At 33.0% G+C, this 23,665-nt stretch overlaps 3 protein-coding genes across 4 annotated transcripts; 2 read left to right on the top strand and 1 right to left on the bottom strand.

The window, feature by feature from the left end:
• Nucleotides 1-440: 440 nt before the first annotated feature.
• On the bottom strand, nucleotides 441-6,825 carry LOC114241325 (uncharacterized). 2 transcript variants are annotated; one of them, XM_089734256.1, is made up of 4 exons: nucleotides 6,768-6,825; nucleotides 2,549-2,805; nucleotides 1,833-2,033; nucleotides 441-1,186 (listed from the first exon to the last, which is right to left on the bottom strand). In XM_089734256.1, exons 1-4 carry the CDS (start codon nucleotides 6,808-6,810, stop codon nucleotides 1,112-1,114), a joined length of 576 nt encoding a protein of 191 aa, XP_089590382.1. In that variant the 5' UTR covers nucleotides 6,811-6,825; the 3' UTR covers nucleotides 441-1,111. The 2 variants fall into 2 exon arrangements, with proteins under 2 accessions (XP_089590382.1, XP_028027930.2); XM_028172129.2 differs by lacking the exon at nucleotides 6,768-6,825 and adding an exon at nucleotides 2,891-3,072.
• Nucleotides 3,762-10,078, top strand: Echs1 (Enoyl-CoA hydratase, short chain 1). The gene is made up of 6 exons (XM_028172127.2): nucleotides 3,762-4,015; nucleotides 5,281-5,454; nucleotides 6,183-6,331; nucleotides 7,782-7,986; nucleotides 8,436-8,623; nucleotides 9,843-10,078. Exons 1-6 carry the CDS (start codon nucleotides 3,907-3,909, stop codon nucleotides 9,906-9,908), a joined length of 891 nt encoding a protein of 296 aa, XP_028027928.1. The 5' UTR covers nucleotides 3,762-3,906; the 3' UTR covers nucleotides 9,909-10,078.
• Nucleotides 10,079-14,151: 4,073 nt separating this feature from the next.
• Nucleotides 14,152-23,086, top strand: LOC114241314 (uncharacterized). Its single transcript, XM_089734253.1, has 6 exons — nucleotides 14,152-14,715; nucleotides 15,408-15,567; nucleotides 16,442-16,616; nucleotides 17,613-17,803; nucleotides 19,153-19,341; nucleotides 19,428-23,086. Exons 2-6 carry the CDS (start codon nucleotides 15,427-15,429, stop codon nucleotides 20,118-20,120), a joined length of 1,389 nt encoding a protein of 462 aa, XP_089590379.1. The 5' UTR covers nucleotides 14,152-14,715; nucleotides 15,408-15,426; the 3' UTR covers nucleotides 20,121-23,086.
• Nucleotides 23,087-23,665: the final 579 nt, after the last annotated feature.

Raw genomic sequence — 23,665 nt, 5'->3', positions numbered from 1 at the left:
ATGGGTGGACTATCCCACAGCCTACCTGGTGTTAAGTGGTTATTGGAGTCCATAGACATCTACAACGTAAATGCGCCACCCACCTTGAGATATAAGTTCTAAGGTCTCAGTATACATAGTTACAACGGTTGCCCCGCCCTTTCAAGCCGAAACGCATTACTGCTTCACGGCAGAAATAGGCGGGGTGGTGGTACCTATCCGTGCGGACTAACAAGAGCTCCTACTACCAGTGAAGACCACCACCATATGAGACGGTTCTCTTTACTTCTACCCTCCATAGTAGTAGGTAGGTAGTTAGGTACCTACATTTAAAGAATTAGTGTCTTATTAGATGCACTTAATGTTACTGGACCAAAACATGGCATAGGTAGCAGATTTAAAATACATGAATAATTATCAATATAAATGTAGGATAGTTAATTAGCATTGTATTACAAACATTAGTTTAAAGTCATTTATTTTAATTAGTCCATTTTAGTTTTAATTTACAACATTAATTCTAACAATAAATAATAAATCTGTTAAAAATGTTCTGCTCTACAATTTTTTTTTCTATTGAATCATATGGAAAAATTCTATCTTATTAAGAGCCAAATTGCCATGGCACTTATAGCTAGCTTTATTCTCTAAAATTGATCATAGAGCATATTCAAACAGATTAAAATCGGGACTAGATATAGCCAGTCTTCAACTCTGATGATGTCAGAAAAGTTTATAACAACACTTGCAAGGAGTGAGCCTTATGACCTTTCTTGATGAAAGAACTGTTTTTAGATATGGATCATGATCTGTTAAGATAGTTAATTACTGTCTAAAGAATTATATCTTGATACATCTGAATTGATGTGTAAGTTACTTTTGATTACTCCCATCTCACCAAATCATCATACATGCCCACATTGTATTCTATAGACAAATTAAGAAGCCTCACGAGCATAAACTTAATCTTTCTGCTAATTGAAATTTTGCTCTAAACTTTTCTCATCCTTAAATTAAAAAATCTTCGAGCTCTCTTAGCACACTGCCCAAGAATTTGTTGCAATTTCACCGCTGCTATTTAATTTTAAAATATTCATATAATTGTTACATAATATCATGCAACTGAATAAAGTTAAATCAAACTCAAAACAGATTTCATTTCGTTTATAACTTCTTCATGTAGTTTATTTCTATTCTTTTTTGTAATCTGAAAATAAAATAAATATATCATGTAATCATTTGATAAAATGCAATATTTCATAATTAAACATTCAACTTTTTTTTTATTGCAGTATAGGCAGCATACGAGCATAATACGAGCATACGGCCCACCTGATGGTGAGTGGTTACCGTCGCTCTTGGACGTCAGCAATGCCAGGGGCAGAGGCAAGCCGCTGCCTACAAAACCTACCTATTTTCATTCATTTGATTAAAATTGAATTTTCATTTAAATATGAACACTTGTGATTAAATTTTCTACCTTGTTCATTTTTTATGTTAATATCTTATCTACCTTACCTACCTACTTTAAAATCTCTTTTAAAATTAATATTAAAAATTATAATAAACAGTAAACAGTATTAATTAATTATACAAAACTGATCACTTTTTTTACAGAATGACAGACTTCACTCCATGGCACTGAAAGACACTGAAGAAAAATATTTTTTAAAAACTGAAGAGTTAAAAAAAATTGTTTTTGTCGTTGCATATATATATATATATATATATAACTATACAATAAAGTGTGTCTATAGATTAAAGTTAGACAAGTAAAAGGATGTCAATACAGAAAGTGTCATATATTTGAGGTGTCTTTACCACTGGTAAAATTTGTATTCAGTTATACATACCACCCAAACTTTAGCTTTAGGATGACTTCTAATGTTCTCCACAAGAGCAGACCTGTTTCTAACAGGTATGGTTGCCAACACAACATTGTAAGAATTTTGCTCAGAACTAAAAATATTTTCGATTACATTTTTAAACTTTTTACTAGATAATTCCATGCTTCCAATTTCATCTATTACTAGTAAGTTTGGTTGTGATGTTGTCTGAAAAGAAAAAGTATGATAATGTTCAATAATTGTTTTAAGAAGACCAGCCTAATTGTGAGAGATATAAGGCCCATTCAAGCAATAAATGAAAGCTACAAACTTTAGAAGTATTTTTCCAATGATGTCAACTGCAATACACTGACATAATTTTTCGTTCTCCATTCTTAATATAAGAAATTAATGGTCTACATGTTTTACAAAAATTCCATGCATGTTAGTGCAATACAGTGTGAAACCTTATTTCATTGGTGAAAAACATTATAAATATTACTAAACTTTTTTATGCATTTCGCTACTATTAATGACTATAGTTAACCTGATAACTTATAAGTACCGGCTGAAAAACAACGAAAATAAACGATGGGTTAGCTTACTTTCCACCGTTTCCTACGAAATAGGTACTTTGGAGCGAAGGCAACCTTAGCAAAAGGTTAAAAAAGTAAAATGATCACGGAGTTAATTGAATTGAATATCATGAAAATACTAGTGATTTCACACTTCACGGAACTCACCTCGTTTAAACATGGCAATGCAATATTTTCAAACTCTTCAATAAAAATCCCGTATTTACCAATTTTGCGCTTAATAGGGATAGTGATGAGATCTTGGTCCCTAGCCAAACGGCCCCTGACTCCTGCACTAGTAACCACATCGAAGCCTTCTCTTACTCCTTTATTTCTGACTTCTTCAGTAATAAAACCATTAACTTTTACACCTTCTGCTTCTAAAAGCGAAGATATTTTCTTGGTCAGAGTAGTTTTACCGATGCCTGTAAAAATTTTCGTTCAAAGCAATACCTACAACTGAACAAGTAAAATCAATCGTAAATACTGAAAGCTGATAGATAAGCTAACCAGGATCGCCTGTTAATATAAAAAACCTTATTGTTGTATTAGGATTTTTAGCCATTTTTGTAATACGAATAGTGTACTTATTATCTATCGTAATACTATCCTTAAATATTAAAATACTCAATCAGTTTATTCAGTATTTACAGGACATAAAGTACGTACCAGTACCTACACTACCTACCAGTAGAAAAGGCGAAGGTTATACACCATACAGCCTAAACTTTTATTTGGTGTGTTTGATGAAAAAATATATGAAACGAAATGAAATAAAGTTGATTAATTAGACACATTAATCAATTTCCCCACGTTTGTGCACTTCCAGAGACTATATCTTAATTACAAGAAAAAATTTATAAACTTATATTTTGTAAAAAAATGTTTCTACTACCTTTTTGATCTCTACATTTCGTAGTTAATATTTCTTTATTTCTGCAACTGAATTGAATTTATTATTTAATATTAATTCTGGAACTCAACTTCCATAACAACTATAGTTCTATTGATCGACTCCTGATTTACCTTTACATTTCAAATGTCCAAATTCTGATCTTAACATATTGCGAAACGCATTTCTGAACAAGAAACAAAATTCTAATACTTTTGGAGGAGACTTTTACTATTTTAATATTATTATTTATATAGCTGACGTCCCATTCGAGTTTTCTCCTTCCATAGCATAGAAAATATATTATTGATATATAAGTAGCTCCATAACTTGACTATGATGCTTAGAACCTCAAAACCAATTGTCCGGTATTAAAGAACCGGCTACCAAAATAATTCAGCGTAGATCTCCGTTAACAGAGTAGGCAAGCCCTTTCTGACTCTCTTCAACGTCTACCTTTATACCTACCAAATAACTAATCTATGGTTATCACTTCGCTTCGCAACAAGTTGTAGTTATCTTTTATCGCGCCGGCGTATGTATCAAAGTTCACGAGTGTCATACTCGCCGGTGCCTTTGTCCTTATCATTAGTATTGCATAAATCCTAGTACTTGGTGGTTCATATTTCTTAAAATGGCTTCTGTCGCTACTGTAACTCGTGCTTTGCTGGGAAAGAATGTACTGAACAAGTGCAAAGTGGTATCCGCAACAAGCCAAGCATCCATAAAGTTTTATAGCACAGGTAACTCGGCACGGCTTGCATTTAGCAGTTGCGTTAAATACAACATATATCTAGTATGAATTTGGAACTTGTAAATTTTTTGCGTACTACGAATCATAGTACCAAAGGTCCTTCACAAATATCAAAGTAAATTTATTAAATGAACTTTAATAATATTATATAACATGTGCCAAAGCTAAAATATTCCATAAAATATTTATTTTAACCAGAAACTCGCGACCACCTCGCCAGGACCCATGTCCCTGGTAGGTAGGTAGGTATCTGTACTATTACCTACAAACGAACACAGATGAAAGTTCCAAAACGATAATATAAGAAAGTTTTGTGAAAAAAAATTGTTTTTTAATCCTGCAGATGGGCAGATGATGTGCAATTTCATTCCTTTATCATGAAATTGTACTAACATGTTCTGTGCTACAAGCACTGTTACGCAATTAAAATGTTCCATGGGAAGTGTTGTGACCAATTATTGGTAATGATCCCATTATCTCAACCATGTTTTTAACATCGCACTAGCCGCCACCAGAATAGAGTTCATCCATACTACCTACAAACAATGCATTCATCTATAGTCCTGTGCCCTCAAAGATCTTTTTTGCCATGCACCATTCGGCTTTGGAATGAGTTGCTTCTACAGTGCTTCCTGACCATTATGACATGTTCTTATTTAAACGAGGCCTGTGGAGAGTATATAACGGTAGCCAGGGACTTGGCTCTGCCCCTTTCATTACTAACGTCCATGGGCGACGGTAACCACTTACCATCAAGTGAGCTGTACACGCCTGCCCATAAGGGCAATAAAAAAAGTTTAACCATGTTCTTTTTTTGTGTTATTTTGGCTTGTGTAGTTGTGTAGTATTGTAAGTATGAAGACTTTGGCTCCAATATTTAAAATTTTCAAATATGGAATGTAAATAAAGATTCAATAGTATAATTTATTTATTAAATCTAAGACCTCTTTATTATGAAACTAAATTCTTTTTAAACATATTTCTTTCTTTGAATCAGTTAATTGAATTTAATGTCATCTAAATTTCTCAGCTTGATATTCTCTTTAAGAGAGACTTGAATTTTAAAGGTAAAAATACTTAGTGTGAGCAAACAAGTAGAGATTAAATCACACAAACATATGACAAAAATGGTATGTTGCAAATCTGTGACGCTAAATGAAATAATGTGGTTAATTCTAATATAATGATAATATTGCCATGTGCAATACTCAGAGATGTCAACATACATAATGAATGTAACTTGTTGTTTAACAGCATCATACGAGAACATCAAGGTTGAGGTGGTCGGCTCCAAGAAGAATGTCGGACTCATTCAGTTAAACCGCCCGAAGGCACTGAATGCTCTATGCAAACCATTGTTTGTCGAACTCGGGAAGGCAGTCAATGATTTTGACGCCGACAGCAACATTGCTGCCATCATCATCACTGGTAATTCAAATAAATATCAACACTTAGATAAATTTTCCAGAACTTATGTTATGCATTCTGTAGGAAACTGTCGTGAACACCCTTTACTTAATTTTTGCATGGAATGTTTAGTATATCTACCTGCAGGATATGAAAATAGTCATAGTCTTATAATTTGGTACAAATGCACCAGGCATCTCAACCATTAGACCAGTGATTCTCAACCACTGTTCCGCGGCACTTTTGTGTGCTGCCAAATTTTTCGAATATATAATAATGTTAATATTATTAAATTATATCATTTTAAAAGAAAAATATTTTAAACATGAATATATATTTAAATCCACAAAAAAAAAAAGTATATTTTAGTTTATTTCGTATATAAAATTTTTTTAATAAACTATTTATGTGGTGTGTTGTAATAATTAAATAGTCTTTATATTTTTTTTTGTGTGCCGCCAAATTTTGAAATCATTAAATATGTGCCGCACCAAAAAAAAAGTTGAGAATCACTGCATTAGACAATGACTATCGTTTTAGTTAAAGAACAAATCACATTTATGTGTTAGCAAATTAATAAACCGCATCTTGAACGAAGATCTGAAATATTATTATTGGCATATATTAGTAATGTCAACAGTAAGAGCTAAGGCTATTTAAAACTTTGCTGGTATAAACTTATACTGTGAAGTCACTCAAATAATAGCATTCGAAACACGTACACTGCATTTTCACTATTTAAATGACAGGTAACGAGAAGGCGTTTGCGGCTGGTGCTGATATTAAGGAGATGCAAAACAATACATACAGCAGCAACACAAAACAGGGTTTCCTTCGCGAATGGGAGGACATCTCCAACTGTGGGAAGCCCATCATTGCCGCTGTTAATGGTTTCGCTGTATGTTGCATTTCATTATAATGTTAATTTATGAAGTGGTTCTTGCTGTTGACCAGTAATGGGTTTAAAGATTTTCAAAAGGACACGAAAAAAATAGAGCCATTCTTAGTGGATATATAGTATAATGTTAGTAAAATTGAACCTGCCTATTTCTGCCGTGAAGCAGTTATGCGTTTCGGTTTAAAGGGCGGGGCACCCGTTGTAACTATACTGAGACCTTAGAACTTATATCTCAACGTGGGTGGCGCATTTACGTTGTAGATGTGTATGGGCTCCAGTAACCACTTAACACCAGGCATGCTGTGAGCTCGTCCTCACATCTAAGCAATAAAAAAAAGATGTTTCAAGTAAATTAGATAACCGGTCTAGTTTGATCTATCTACCAAACATCTATCTAGCTCACAAACATCTACAGATGGACTTATGTGTTACTCACCACAATAACTGGTTTTGCTATTTCTGAATACAGCTAGTTTCATAGTATATAGTAATTTTAAATTTCCAAGTTAGTGAAGAAGGACATTTACTAATAGTGGGCAACATTACCTAAGAATAGTCCTATCTGATGTAGTCACCGTAGCCATAGAAATTACAGCATGAATACCATCATCCACCTGAAAAGAGAGGTTGAAGTCTCAATTGCATTACAACTATCCTTGAAACAGGACCCCATGACTGCCGTAGGAATAGACAGGATATGAATACTTACCTGGTACCTGTCTGAACTTCTGATTTTTACAGAAGTCTTAAGTAACATAAGGAGTGTTCTCGATTAGCAGGGTATTAATTGTTATTATTAATATTTAATTGACATTGTTAACGACAAGAACACACTGTACATAAATGGCCTGTTCATTTTCTGTGCGCGATTGTGATTACATGATAACGTTTTGAGATAAGATGCATTGTTACATCATATTCATTGTTATTGTAACCTTTACTACCTATATAAATAATTGCCTTCTTGTGGTATCTGATTTTTATTAAATTATGTTATTTCTAGAATTCATTGGAGAAGTCTTTCATGAACATGTTCTATTATAATTATGAATTTATTAGGAAAAAAATACTCTCCTCCCTACTCCTCATTACACTCCTACAGGATTTGAACACGAGCATAGTCGCAATGCTTAACAAAATACACTTTCTTATCAGTTTACTACTTACACAACGACGTTATTATTTGTGTTTTACAAAATAAAACATAATTTATTGTATTTTTTCCCCCCTATTTTTAGGCTTAGGGTACTATTTCAGCTTCGCCCGGACGGGTAGATGAGCTTACGGGCTCAACTTGAGAGATTTTCTAACACAGGCCCCATCTAAAGAAGTCCTTTACAGAATCTACCACCGGATCGGTATCATGACCCACTGAGAAGATCCGGCGAGAAAGTCAGTAAGCACCAACTTGCTAATTTTACTTAAAATCTATATTTTTGATGCCGTGCAGCTTGGAGGTGGTTGTGAGCTGGCAATGCTGTGCGATATCATCTATGCCGGCGAAAAGGCGAAATTCGGTCAGCCCGAGATCAACATTGGCACCATCCCCGGAGCCGGAGGCACCCAGCGTCTTCCCAGATACGTTGGCAAGTCGAAAGCAATGGAGATCGTGTTGACAGGAAACTTCTTTGATGCTCATGAAGCCGAGAAAATGGGTAATATTATTAATTCATTAGTAATATGGTGAGATAGCACAGTGTTACCATTTTATGAGATGTTATTGGAAGTTTGTACAGTATCATCATCCTTGGCAGCAGCAGCCCACTACCTGCTGCTGCTACAGTTACTGGATATAGGCCTCCCTCAATTTACACCACTGAACCCGGTTTTCGTTTCTTATTTATTTCTTGCTAGTCACCTTTGCAAATCATTGCTCCACCTGACTGAGGGACATGTCGTGAATTGAAAGTATACATTATAATAATTACAGATATAACAATGCAATGATAGAATACTAGTGCAAACTAGTAATAAAAACTAAAAGATTTATTATAAAATATACGCAAGTTTGCCATTAGTATTTAACATTTATAACAATCATTAGGTATTAGGTATTAAAGTTTTTATTAACCTTTAAATTAAACAACAAAATCTTCATATTCAGGTCTTGTCAGTAAAGTATTCCCAGTGGAAAAACTTTTAGAAGAAACCATCAAGCTGGCTGAAAGGATCGGAACCCACTCCCCGTTAATTGTGAAGTTGGCCAAACAAGCTGTGAACCAAGCTTACGAGACCACCCTCAAATCGGGCTTGCAGTTTGAGAAGTCCACCTTCTATGGAACCTTTGCTACGGTTAGTCTCATATTTATCTTTTACACCCCCAAATCATTAAATGAAAGTAGTGCATACATAACATTTGTAACCATGATTTTACAGTTCTGAACTAAAAGTTCTGGGTCTTCATGTTTACCTTCAGAATAGCTGCTATTTATTACCACATAATCCAATATTTGGATAAAAATGAAAACAGACTACCTACAACAAAATAAAATAAGAATCTTACCGAATCTAATCTAATCGATCTACCCGAAGTAAATTAAATATCCATTATTTGTGATAACTCGTAAACCGTTAGTCAGATTTTGATAAAATTTAATCACGAGGACCTCATGAGAAGTACCAACTTGCAAATTAAAAGTCATCCGAATCGTTTCACTTACAAAAATGTACAGTACAAATTCTATATTCGCGGGGTATATGTTTTTTTTCTTCTTTTTTTTCTACCTATTCTAGTAACCTCAAGAGGTAATTCTAGATTCGCCGAATTAGTAGATGAACTCGCAGGGCTCAAACCTGATGATGTTGCTAACACGAACCCTAGCAACAGCTGTGTTTCGCAGAATCTACCACCTGATCGGAAACGCGACCCACTGAGACGATCCGGCGAGAAACTCAGTGGGCTGTGTCTGTGGGTTAATTCACTCGTCGAGCCCTTCGTCGAAAGCGACGGATCGACGAGAACGATGACCGGTGGTTGGGGTACCTAAAAGCACCGTTAATGGATCGGGAGAATCCGTAATGACATGTTTGGGGCGACGTCGACTGCTTTCCATTCGGTCCGCAGGATCGGGAATGCCGTTCCCGGCGGCCACGATGAGAGGGTTCTCGTGTCGTGCCGCTGTCTCGAAAAGGCGTATATGTTCAGTAAATATACCGCGAATACAGAAACCGTGAATATGTAATGGTAATTTACATAATAATATATGGGATTAGTGGGGATACGTTCTTAGGAGACAAAATAAAAACTTGCTTTAGGCATAATTGTAATAAGGTCTATTTTACTTTTTTATTAGTTCATTTGACAGCGCGCTTACAAAAGATATTCGGTTGGATACCCACATAGGTATTGGAATCCTTTTTATCAATGTGTATGTACCGATTAGATCGCGAATATAGGAATTGATTCGCATACATCATAATTAAAGGCGAATTGATAACCTAATTCTTTTTTTGAAATCAGTTAAAATAATGTATATATGTTATATTCATTTTAAATTAAATTAATTTTTAGGAGGACCGCAAAGAAGGTATGACAGCATTTGTTGAAAAGAGACCACCGAATTTCAAGAATGAATAAATCTTTCCTTTATTTTCAAGTTTTCTATGTTGTTGAAAATGTTTTGTTATTTGTTAGGCAGTAAGTGAAATTAAGTGGGAAGTATAATATTGTTTATAACTTTTATATATTGACAAAAAAAAATCGTGCAAAATCTTTTTATACACTGAAATAAACGAATTTATTTTTAACTAGTCTCCATTTATTTGCAATTGGCCTATTGAATTCAAAATATTGTTTTTAAATCGATACTATACCTAATCAATATGATTTAGCTTTAATATGATTTAACTACCTATACTGAGACCTTTGAACTTATATCTCAAGGTGAGTCGCGCATTTACGTGCCGCCGCTGACTACTCCCCGAATCCTGATCATGCAGGAGCCAGTCACCGTCGACGCCCTAGACACGTCCTTACGGATCCATCAGATCCAATAACCTTTGCATTAGATGCCTTCAGCTCTAATACTAGGAGCAGGCTTAGGGACCCCGGTAACCGTACTCGTCGAACTCGACAAAGAGGTTGACGTGCAACCTAACCCATGCATCAGCCCGCTGAGTTTCTCGCCGGATCTTCTCAGCGGGTCGCGATTCCGATCCGGTAGTAGATTCATTCGCGAAGCAATTGCTCTTGAGTTGTTAGGTCTCCTTCGGAGGCTCTCGGGCAGTTGTTAGCAAATGCCGCCCCTCTTGGCTGAGCCTTTGCTCGCCCACCTGTCCTGGTGAAACTGGAAAGGCCTTCGGGCCACAAGTAAACTTTCAATCATAAAAAAAAAAAAAGCATTTACGTGTAGATGTCCATAGGCTCCAGTAACCACTTAACACCAGGTGGTATGTGAGCTCGTCCACACATCTAAACAATAAATAAATAAAAATCGTAGGTTGGAGAAAGAAAAAAAAACAAAACCGAAGATTTTGCTTTTTTCGAAAAAGCCATTTAAATCTCTTTAAATTCCAGCCCCTTAAATGAGATGCAATTTCATTTTTTTTTCTATATCATGAGCGGAGAAGGATATAACTTTGGTCTTTACACGTATAGGCCAATGGTCAGCAACCTTGTCATCCAAAAGAGTCAAATATACGTAATACACAATTGAAACTCATCCAAAGTGCCATATTAATACGATTTATTATTAGCTTCAGACGTGTGAATGTTAGTATGTAACGGAATCTTTGAATATGATTTTGACCCCCTTCAAAACGTCGGTTTAACTCTAAATTTGGTATACTTATTAAGGACCGATGTCTACTCAATATTTAAAAAAAAGCAATTTTTTTTTTCATTCATGAAATTAATTATTAATATTGAATAGAATGATCGATTAGAATTAGAATTGATATTGAAAAAAAATTGATTTTTTTAATAATTGAAATTCAACCAAAAAAAAAAAAAAAATAGATTAAAAAACTAATAAAATGGGGTGCTTTTCAGGATATTATCAAAATAACCCTTCTACTCATATCTGTTCATAAAATATTTATAACTACTGATACCATGCACCCCACGCTTTTTTTTACAATAAAATCATTTTTTCTTACACTATTTTTAATTTAAATTTATTAAGATTTATTTAGTATTTTTAGTGGGATTTTCTAAAAAAGCGTATTTTTTTAGTTTTTTTAAACTATTATTTATTTTTAACATATATTTTTATAGTCTTGCATTCTAAAAATGTTTACTTGTCGCTTACAAGACAAGATAATAATAGTAATATTCCGTGCCTGGGCCTTTCATTTTCATACTGGCATTTCTGTGAAAGAGCGGTGGCCTAGTAATCAAAGAACAGCTGGTTGCCGACCGCTGATGTAAGCGAGTATTCACACAGATTCACACAGAAAAAGACGTATTAAAGACAATTGAATACTCTTCTTGAAGTCGAGATCTTAAAAACATTCGTGATGCTGGTAGGGTGTGCTGTGAGCTCGCATAGGTGTGTACCACTACTCTACCTGTTTTTGCCGTAAAGTAGTATTTTTCTGTTTAAAGGGTAAGGCAGCCGTTGCATTATAATGTTAGAACTGGCCTTTTTACTACAAGTGTGTAACCATCATAAGTTTATATTAAGAAGAATAGTTGTTGCCTAGCAACAATTAGTTAGTCGTATAATTTTATGTAAAGAATAAAAAAGTCAGTATGTGCATCCGAAGAACTATGTTTCATTATTTAACATAATTACCACATATAAAACTCCGATTTAGAGCTCATGTCTCAAGGTGGGTGGCGCCATTTTCGTTGTTGATGCCTATGGGCTCCAGTAACCACTTAACAACAGGTGGGCTGTGAGCTCATCCGCCCATCTAAGCAATAAAAAAAAAACAATAATAACAAAAAAGTGAAAAAGCCTAAAAAGGGAATTTCGATTTATTATAGAAATCTAATTTCCTGGGAGTTCTACCAATGAATCAAATCGCGTTTAATCTATTCTAATATTATAAAGCTAAAGAGTTTGTTTGTTTGAACGCACTAATCTCAGGAACTACTGGTTCGATTAGAAAAATTATTTCAGTGTTCGATAGCCCATTTATCGAGGAAGGCTATATAACATCACGCTAAGACCAATACAAGCGGAGCACCAATAAAGAATGTTTCAAAATCGGGTTTTTTTTCCTTTTAAGAGCTTCCGCTGCGTGCGCTGCAGAAACGGTTAAAGTTTCGCTAAAATAATGTATGACAGAATTGTTCCCCTTAAAAAGATCTAAAAAAAGTCCGCAACATCATATTATGTCTATATGTTAAGGTTGGCTCACTATAACGTTTTTTATGCTAACCAAATTTATTCTAAAATAAAGCATTATTTGTGAACTATTCCACGCGGACGAAGTCGTGGGCAAAAGCTAGTATATCGATAAACGTCAACGAAAATTTTTGTGGCATCGATGCTTACCATATGCTTACCGAGCAAAACAGCTTTTTTTAAGGGATTTATGAGCTGGTAACTGAGACCTTTAAGTCATGTCTTATTTGAGCAAAACAGTGGTAGTTTTCCAATTACAGCACAAGAGCGCATTATGCGGCATAATGCTCAACTAAGCTTCAGCATAATTCGGCATTGTGCGTCACTGAGTCGCATTATGCTCTGTAATTGGAAAACTAATACAGGTAATAATTTATGCTGAAGCTTAGTTGAGCGTTATGCCGCATAATGCGCTCTTGTGCTGTAATTGGAAAACTACCAGCATCACTAGTTCGGTCATAGACTATATTTGATTAAAGAGCCAGTACCGGTAAAATGGGGCGATTAGGGACAAATTCCAACTTTATGACCAATTTTAAGGTAGTTGTTGATGTATATAATGCTATATCAGGATCAAAATGATTGAGTCTTGGGGGCATCTTTGTTGTCCAATTTAAAACTATGCAACTAGCATTCCAGTTTAAGCAAAAAAAGCAAAAATAGGTGTAATCCCTATTTACCCGGAAATTGCGGTTAATTGGGACGAAATGAGAAATTTGCTAGGGTTGAGATATTTGCTACTTGGTTTTAATTTATTTATTTATTTAGTTGCACCAACAAAGTGATCATCAATAAAAGACATTGAAAAACTGACACTCTGAACAAATATTAAATATTTTATTATGTATTACTTAGACATTTTTGTCCACCTTGAGATTTCATTGTTCTTATTACATGTCTGTGCAAAGTCGACTTACTTATATTAAATTGCTTAGCTATTTCAACTAAAGACTTATTCCCAATTAGGCAATTGCCCAATTGCTGTTTTTAATATTAAGGGATAATATCTCTTATAAGGCTTTGCACCCTTTGATACGTACACGCGAGGCATATCTAAAAATAGAAAACAATACGTAACTGATAATATAAATATTTACCAAACAATAAAATAACACATTGATAATTTTGAATAAAAGTTCTAGACAAAAACATCATGAATAAACCTGATTTTTACCAACAAATTTAAAAAATATTGTTATAACTACATAGACAACCCTAGAAACCTGTACCTATTTATACTTAGGTTGTTTCCATTTCACGTATTCTCATCCCAATTGACCCCTTTTTCGTTGTTATTTGTACCTAAGACGTCCCCAATAATCCCCAAAACAACAGATTTTTACATGTATTTTTATTTTATCAAATACATTAAAACCAATAACAACTGAGACTTTACCGTTAATATACATGATCGTTCAAACACTAAATAACGTTTATAAATCACAGTCGTCTTCTATTATTATCAAATAAATAAAAGAGAGCAAAGTTTCTAGCACTAAAATAATGAGCACCACAGAAAGTTAATTTGAAACGCGATTTTTTATAAGTTAGCAGCTATTATCATGCATATTCAGAGTTGTTTTGTAAACTTTCAACATTTTACTATTAAACTATAAAAAATGGAAGATTTTGCAACGAACATAAAACTAATATTGAGTGTCGAAAGATTTTCCCGGTTTTTTCCCGATTCGCCTCTCAATCCCTAATCGCCCCATTTTACGGTACATAAATAAACTAAATAAAATACTACAAACAAGATTCCTTCTTAATTTCAAGAAATATAAGTTCAGTGAATACAAACTCGTGGAACAATGGTAGTTATGAAACTTTCATCATGAGTATCTAAATGCAAGAATATAAATTATTTATATCGAATGAGACAAGTGCTTCGTGACAATACAGTTTCCATGTTTTGGGATCATGTTTACCGTAATCGGCATATCATGCAAGAGTTTCAGGACACTGAAGTGCACAAAACTAGTGTCTCGGTGTTCGTAGCGCTGTTTTATCTAGAAATGTTATACATATTGATCATGACTTTATCTATATTACATAGGTTGAATCAAAACATTGCTTCATAATATTTAAAAGGTAACTTTTTTCTACATTTTTTTGTACACAGTAAGCAATATGCAACGCATATAATAAAACCTACAGCCATAATAAACAAGCTAAATTAGACATACAATTAACTCTTCTATTACAAGATTTAAATTTATAATTCAAGTCAGTTTTACTGTAAATACAGGTTTGGACATGCAGTGTGTGTTTATGAACAAGTTAATTATTATTATAGTAAATATGTAGTTATTAGGTAGGGATTTAGCCTATACCAAATAATAATAGATAAATAATAAAAAAACAAAACAAATACTTGTCTTCAACTAACTAATGCACCAAGTTCAACACCCTGAACCTATGAAACTTAATTTTGACAGCACATGTTCTTAAATAAAATAATTACTAAGAATGTTTATGTATTCTAAGCCTTATTGGTCAATACTCTGTAAAAAATTCTCAAGGTCAATATAAAGTTTTATCATTATTATTTTACAAAACACAAGGTCCTTTTGTTGATTTTAGAAGATTACAAATTTTTAAAATTTGGTCTGAGAAACCTCATTTCTGTATTATATAAATTTGAAACTTACAATAACTAGACACATGTCACAGAATTCTGATGTTGCTAGACTCCTACTGATGAAATGTTCAAATAAATAAAATGCAATTAGCAATTCAAGTAACATAATATGAATTTATAATTGAATATTTTCATTTTACAGTAGATGAAATGAAATAAAAATGTCTTTAGTAATGAATTTGAGTAGTCCTAGAAGAAGACTGTATCTCAGCAAAGATGGCAATGGAGTCTATATAAACAACTGTAATCTACCACAGCACCAAAGAGATGGTATTAGATTTATTTACAGACAATTTGAACTGGTAAGTTTAACATTCTTTGTATGATACTTATTCAATGAATTGATCACAAATAAATAAACAGCACTTTTTATATTCCTAGAATGACAGTATATTACTATTTATATGCTATTAATGGTGAAACTTATCTTTTTGTTTTTTGAATTAGCAAATAAGAACAGTCTTAGTGTAAAAAAACTAATGTCAGAAGATTTGTCAATTTTTTTCTCAATTTTCTTAAATTTTATAATAAATTGTAAACATTGCCTCTGATGTTTAGTATAGATAAGCTGATAGCTTAAAGCCTCGTAGGTGATAATTACTTTATCTGTCCAGATAACAAGATTTATTTGTGGTAGATCAACTTGCTTGCTCCCAACATGTCCAGTAGTAGAAGCTATGCAAATTTTTTTTTTTTAGATTTTTAGTATTACATATGCTGAGAGCACACAGGTTCCTCTATTCCGTATATATTCATTTCAAAGGAGTTATGCATTCTACTCGGACACATATACTATTTATAAAAATTGATATTTCAACTTCATGTCTGGAGATGGGTGGTGGCATTCACATTATACTGTTTGTGTTATAGAACTGTGACTAACCGCCAGCATCAACATATTTTTTTTGTACACATCATAACATCATCATGAAACTCATTCTTGAATAGATTTTAAAGACAATCTAAAGGAGCTACCCTATAAATGACCTTGTCCTAACCCAGGTAATACCATGAACTGATTCTATCATGCGCTTAGTTTTACTACTATGAAACAATTACTGCACTGAAGAACACAAGCGAAACAATCACAGAGAGACTGCATATTGTACTTACTTTAGTCTGAGAATCTTCACTGATATGTGCTTTATTTTTGTATATATACTTTTCACCTTTCAGAAAAACCCTGGTATAATATTAAATGATCCATCAGGTTATGGAAAAAAAATACAAGTTGTCTTATTCATAAAAGCAATACGACATGCTCTTGAGGACTCCGTGTTGATCATCTGCAATGATAATGATGCAGTCATTTGGCTGGAACACTTCAGGGAGTGGACTGATTTCTATGATGGTATATTTAATAAAATATCTTTGGCTATAAGAAATATATACAGCTATGAGTTAGTTGTGATTGCGATTTTCTTCAAAGATGATCCCTTAGACAGAACCCACTGAGTTTCTCGTCGAATCTTCTTAGTGGATCGCGTTCCGATCCGGTGGTAGATTCAACGAAACACTGCTCTTACTAGGGCTAGTTATAGCCAGTTCTCTCGGGTGAAAAACCAGTGGTCGAGCTCGCTTACCAATCCTTGCATATTTTGATTAGCCCTTTAGGCTATCAACGATAAAAAAAGGTGAACGGTCGTATCGCATCGATCGATGGTGTTAGGACCTCTTGTGAGTCCGCACGGGTAGGTACCACCACCCATCCTAATTCAGCCGTGAAGCAGTAATGCGTTTCGGTTTAAAGGGTGGGGCAGCTGTTGTAACTATACTGAGACCTTAGAACTCTTATCTCAAGGTGGGTGGCGGCATTTACGTAGTAGATGTCTATGGACTCCAGTAACCACTTAACAACAGGTGTGTGAGCTCGTCCACTCATATAAGCAATAAAAAAATGCCTAACCTAGTGTTAAGCTGTCACTGGAGCTCATATCACAATATGAAATTCACTGACTCGTCCTTAGACATGATGGCTTTAAATCATGTATGGACTATAACACCATTTCAACGAGAATAGCAGTGACACCTAGATATTGACATATAAAACACATTGCACATTATCTAAGACTAGCGACCCGTCCTCGCTTCGCTTCGGAAACATTAAAATACACATGAAACCAAAAAAAAAAAATAAAAAAAAAAAAAAAAAAGTAGCCTATGTTCATCAGGGACAATGTCGGCTTCTAATGGAAAAAGAATTTTTCAAATCGGTCCAGTAGTTTCGGAGCCTATTCGAAACAAACAAACAAACAAATCTTTCCTCTTTATAATATTAGTATAGATCAAAATATCTAATTACAGAACTTCATCAATTTAATCTAATATAGTTTTCTATTATTTTCAGAAGTGTGTATTGAGAATTTTAATCCTTACAAGAAGAAGTTTGTTTTTATAAACACCATGCAGAATCTTCAAGCATTCACCAGCCGACAGAGAAGTGTCATTATAATTGACAACGATATCATCACAAAGGAAATGTTGAAGCTTTCATACAGATGCAACTTCAAGATATGGATGACATCCGTAGAAATGAAAGTAAGTCCAATCGAACAATTGAAAACTTTTCAATTAATTTTTAACACGTTTATGAAGTCGTCGTGGCCTAACAGATAAGACGTCCGGTGCATTCGCGTTGAGCGATGCACCGGTGTTCGAATCTCAGGTGGATACCAATTTTTCTTATGAAATACGTACTCAACAAATGTTCACGATTGATTTCCACGGTGAAAGAATAACATCGTGTAATAAAAATCAAACCCGCAAAATTATAATTTGCATAATTACTGGTGGTAGGACCTCTCGTGAGTCCGCACGGGTAGGTACCACCCCCCCACCACCACCAGGTGGGCCGTGAGCTCGCCCACCCATCTAAGCAATAAAAAAAAAATAAAAAAAACAAAATTAATTTATTCAATAATATTAAATATTGAAATGAAATTGATGTTATTTATAATCATACCTGCGAGATCCAACTTGAATACGGTCACATATTAAGTCTAAGAATTAACATTTTTGTAATAATGGTTCACAAGAGGCGGTAGTGGATTAGACAGTCGTGGTGGTTAGCTGTAGGCAGCGGCTTGGCTGTGACATTGGCATCGCTGCAGTCCATCAGATGGGGTGTATACTTTTCTACTAACAAGGACAATAAAAAACCCTAAATAGAGAACAATCTAATAAAAATTTAATATTATACAAGTATTACAAGAATGTTAAGTAGATAATGCTGATTACTATAAATAGTGGAAGCACTCACGCATAGATATTATTGAAGAATACATGTAATTAAATAAAAAAAGCACTAATACAAAACAAAAAAATACTGTCGCATTTCAGCAAAATTGTTCATCTAGTAGGCAGTTTAATGAAAATGTTAATGTTATAAAGTTTTTTAGCCGCAATCCAGCTATCGGTGTCTTATTTTCTACGGTTTTCGCGATTCGTAGACCTAATCAAAACTACATTACCTTATTTAGGATAATCACTGTAGTCTTTGAAATGTCCAACATAATAATAAAATGATAATAAAAAAAAACCTCACGATTAAACCATAAAACTAGTTTTAATTATATCACTATAAATAAATAAAAAACTGGGAACAAATCACTCACGGTCATCCAGTCACAGATTAGGGATTCCCTGTGATATAGGTATCAGAGACTGATAAACAGACTTATATATATTTAAATGAATAAATTTTTTGATAATATTCTGCAAGACAAAGAGCAAACAAACCTGTTCATCAGACGAATGTTTGCCCGATGTGGGAATCGAACCCACGACCTTTCCGCAACAGTCAGGGCCACTAACTACTACACCAGTGAGTCAAAATTATAACAGTATGATAAACAAATCTGTTAATCGTCTTTATTTTGCATTTCCAGAAAAATCTAGAACTATTCTCTGGGGTATACAGTTGGTTATTTCCAAAAGAAAAAGTAGAAATCGATAAATTCAAAATCAATGATGATGATGCATTTGATTACGTAACCAAAACGATACTCTTCGATGCTTTCACCGAAGAGTTTTTGAAGAGGAGTGAGGATTTCTTAATGCCTTTTTCGGTTAATAAGGTAAGATTATGTGTACATATTTACGAATCTCACCGAAATCACCGTACTTTAAGCTGAAAATTTAAAAACCATTCTGTTGTTTTTAGAAATCTAGTACTTCGGTCAAACAATCAAGAAAGAGAAAGGACATAACTGGTACTAAAATAAAACGTACTAAACGTGCAATTATAGATGATGATGATGATAATACTGATATTAAAGTAAATAGTGATATTAAACATAATAATGCTGATGTAACAAATAAGAATGATAATAGTAAGAGTGAAAATGGTGTTAATGATACTGGAGATCAATTAAAAATGGACGTTGAAACGTTCAGAGAACCATGTTCCGAAATGAAAGTACCCGAAGTGTGTGATAAGATTGTTAATAATATGGACTCGGTAGATCTGTTTGAACTCGATGAAATGATAGGTTTTAATAACATTAATTATAATGATGTAAAACAAGCGATTATAAATTTAGAAAGTGATTTAGTGAATGATGATCAAATAAAAAATATTGAATCTGAAACTAAAAACAGTTGTAATCTACTTTTAAATAAGGTAGATAATACAAATAAAGTATCAGAAAATACAGTAGATACTACAAATAAAGTATCATTAAATAAAGACGATAATGAAGTAATTGATGATCATAAAATGAGTGTAGAAGAATCTGAAGTTGACGATCGAAATGACAGTACACAGAGTCACAAAAGTATAGACACGATAATGAAGGAATACGAACATAAAATATACGACAAATTCAAAGGCTCGCTGCTGGATAGTTTATTTTAAAAATATTTGTTCTATCTGTATCGTCGGTGATTCAATAGTGAGTTCTCGTTTCAATAGAAGCTGTTATTCGATTTAAAGATTTTATTTGTCGTTTTGCGGCACACAAATTGTACGCATAGTTTTTGTGACCGCTTAAAACCAAGTGCCTCGTCCTGTGCCCGCTTAAGTCAATAAAAAAAAAACAGTTCTAAAAATAAAATCGACGATATTCTTCTTTTAACCTCTCCTGAGCACTGGTTTTCGAACGCGCAAACTTTTACCATAGTATAGTCCAAAAAATGACAATTAATTAAGATAAGCTTGTGCACAGTAAACCCAAAGCTGAAGGATATTTCCGTTTGATTTTATGTATTTTAAAATATTAACATTTTAAACTTTTCATCGGTGAACAGAAGTGGGAAATGAAATGGGACTGTCATTCAATAAATTGCACTAGTTAGAATTTTCTGTGACAGTACTTTTTTTTAATGTCAATTGGGTATTTTATTTTATGAAAAATCTTTACTATATCTTATAGACTATAAAGGACATCCACGCCATCCTTACTTGATTGATGAATAATAATTTTTATTTATTTATTGATGATGGTTTATTGAATTGATGGTTTTAGAAATGTCGAATGTTTTTTTTAATCGTTTTTCAGTTTTCCAAAATTACTAATATATTACTAATATACACATAAATTATTTTATTCATATAATTCAGCAAACCAAAACTGAAAAACAATAACCAAAATTTTCGGAGTGGTTCCACGTGACCAATAAGTGTCAACTTTCTTTTTCATCATCATCTTCACCCACACAATTATTGCATTTTTTAATTATCATATTTTATTACGAACAATGGCGACTGTTAGCCTCACACTTCGATCCTTGGATTTAGATAAATCAATTAATGCATTAACAGATATATTAATGAAGTAAAACTTGCGTTTTTAAAAGGTATAATTAATTTAAGTACATAATGTAATGTTTGCAATTTCTTTTTTTTTCATTCCTTTGACTACGGAAATAAAGTATTTGTATAGCTTTTAATTAGGTTATGTATTTTAATTTGATGAGTAGCAAATATAATGTACAGAATTTTTTAAGATCATATTTGTTAGTAAAATTCGTTATGTTATAACATTTAAGTTAGTAGATTAAAAATGCAATACATAGTTGAATAATTTTAACATAGTTTTTGATATTTTTTTTTACTAATTTGTTATCTACAAAACATGCTATCTCTGAATGCCAAAATTAAGGAAATTATTATAATTATTGGACGTTTTTCCGTTTTCAAATCAATTTGACAAAAAAGCAATTTTTAGTATTATGTAATTGAATTTTATGTATTTAGTTTTATGAAAATAATTTTGTCTCACGTTTGTTTATTAGTAGTTAGGGCAGTGATTCTCAAATTATATTTCTCACACCAATTTCCCATTAAAATTATTATTACAATGAACTATCTAACTTGTAATTAATCATTTCATTAATATACTGTTTGTAAAGTTTACAGTATTATAAATTCAATACTATTATTATAATATTTTCTACTTTATATGTGTCATTATAGGTAAATAAACAATGTTTAAACTTATCTTCTCCTTTGTGTGCTGTCAAAATTTGAAATTGTTACAACAGTAGTGTGGTGACAAAAAACGTTTGAGAACACTGGATTATTATGTCGAATGACGCGTGACGACATTTCAATCCTTGGAAACACTGAACTGCACTTGTGATTTTTAAATACAAACAATAGAGGAGAAAATTAAACTGTACTTAACTCTTTTTGCTATTGCATATATAGATAATGAAATAAATTTATTTTTTACGAAATAAATTACCATGAATGCATTATTTCTAATTGAAGTATAATACGTACATAGCAGAATGTACTTGGTCGCAATTATGTCAATACCAATTACAATTGTGAATCTTCTTCAGTAACTATCATTCGGGTCGTAATCAAGATTTATTGTTGTTATTAATGAATAGCCAAACTTTCGGGCCACCTAGCGTTAATAACCGGTAACCACTACCGGAGCCCATGCCTACAACGAAAACCACAACTTTGAAATCTTGGGTTGAAATCCTAATACATAACGTGCCTGATCTTTCACACCAGAAATTGTGATTACGCTGTCGCAAAAATAAATAGGGATAAGCTTACGTTGTGGCAAAAATAAATAGGAGAGATGTGCCTACCCACCCGGGGTACAAATTCTTAGAAGCGCAACTCTAAATGTCAATCGAAAATTCAATCTTAAGCACAGGTATCGTGTATTTGCAGCCGCCTCGGATAGTCCTGACGCAATCCATTCTCGAACTTTCAAAACCGATGTACTAATGCAATTGGGTTTTCATTGTGGTATGTGGCGCAGTGTGAAACGGAATTACTTCGACTGTTCGTATACTAAGTGCTCATGTTATGTATTTGACGGACGTATTTGAACAAAATTGTATTTTATTACGCAATGAAAAACATATGCAACAAAAATTGAAATTAGATCTAGAAATTGTTGGAATAGACAAGAATACCCTATGCCTTATACTGATATCGTCGCTGGCTCGTGATAAACAAAATCCTTGACGTAGACTGAGTGTTGTGCGACTGAGAATATAAATTTAATATAATATCTAGTACATAGTTAACGTTTGTAATTTTTTTAAATAACTAATAGAGTGTACGACTAATAAATAATGCAAAAACAAGTCTACTTGTGAAATTTCACGTAATAATATGTTCTGGGAAGATTAATAAATATCATCGGATAGATTATTCAAAAAAAATGAGCGATAATTTATTTCAAAGAAATAAAAATACGTTTTTTTTTCTTCCTTTTATATTCATTTAATATATTTAACAATTTTCTTAAAATACGAATAAGCCAACGTTTTTTTTTTTCTTTTATTTTCTACCCTCGAAGTAATGTTATATATCTATATATTTTGTTAAATAAATTTGTCTATGATCAACAATATTTTTGTTTTATTTGTTAGGTAACAATATGTCTCGTAAAACGAACTAGTATCCATAAAGGATTTTTGTACATAATATAAATACATATTTGTTAATTTACAAATGAAAATTTTCAACCAAATCGCATTTGCTAATCAAATGTATAATATTTAGGCCAAATTTGAGGAAAACCTCGCTTGAGTATTGAATTATCTTTTTAATTGCAAAAAAGCGTATATATCCTTTTCGTCACTCGTGGACATGACAACACTAGCAGCGTACCCAACCCGCTACAGATATAATACATATAATAATAAATAATATAAAAAAATATGTTTCCCCCTTAATAACTAAAACTAGTTGAATTAATTTATAGTTTAACTGTAACCGCGTCAATATATAATATAATAACTATATAAAACTATAATACTACCAATAAGTAGTCAGTTAAATTGAAAATATATAAAAATAGTTAAAAATCTATTTTCCAGGTACAAGTTGCTCACGATGTTAACTCACATTAGCTAACATTCGTTTAAAAAAAATAATTAAATAAATTGCTCACCAATTTTTAGCAGTTACAGTTTGGCAGATTTTGT

This window comes from Bombyx mandarina, chromosome 17, assembly GCF_030267445.1.
Source record: "Bombyx mandarina strain Sakado chromosome 17, ASM3026744v2".
Classification (NCBI taxonomy): Eukaryota; Metazoa; Arthropoda; class Insecta; order Lepidoptera; family Bombycidae; genus Bombyx; species Bombyx mandarina.
The sequence above is the reverse complement of the archived record's forward strand: the minus strand, read 5'-3'. Positions and strand labels throughout refer to the sequence as shown.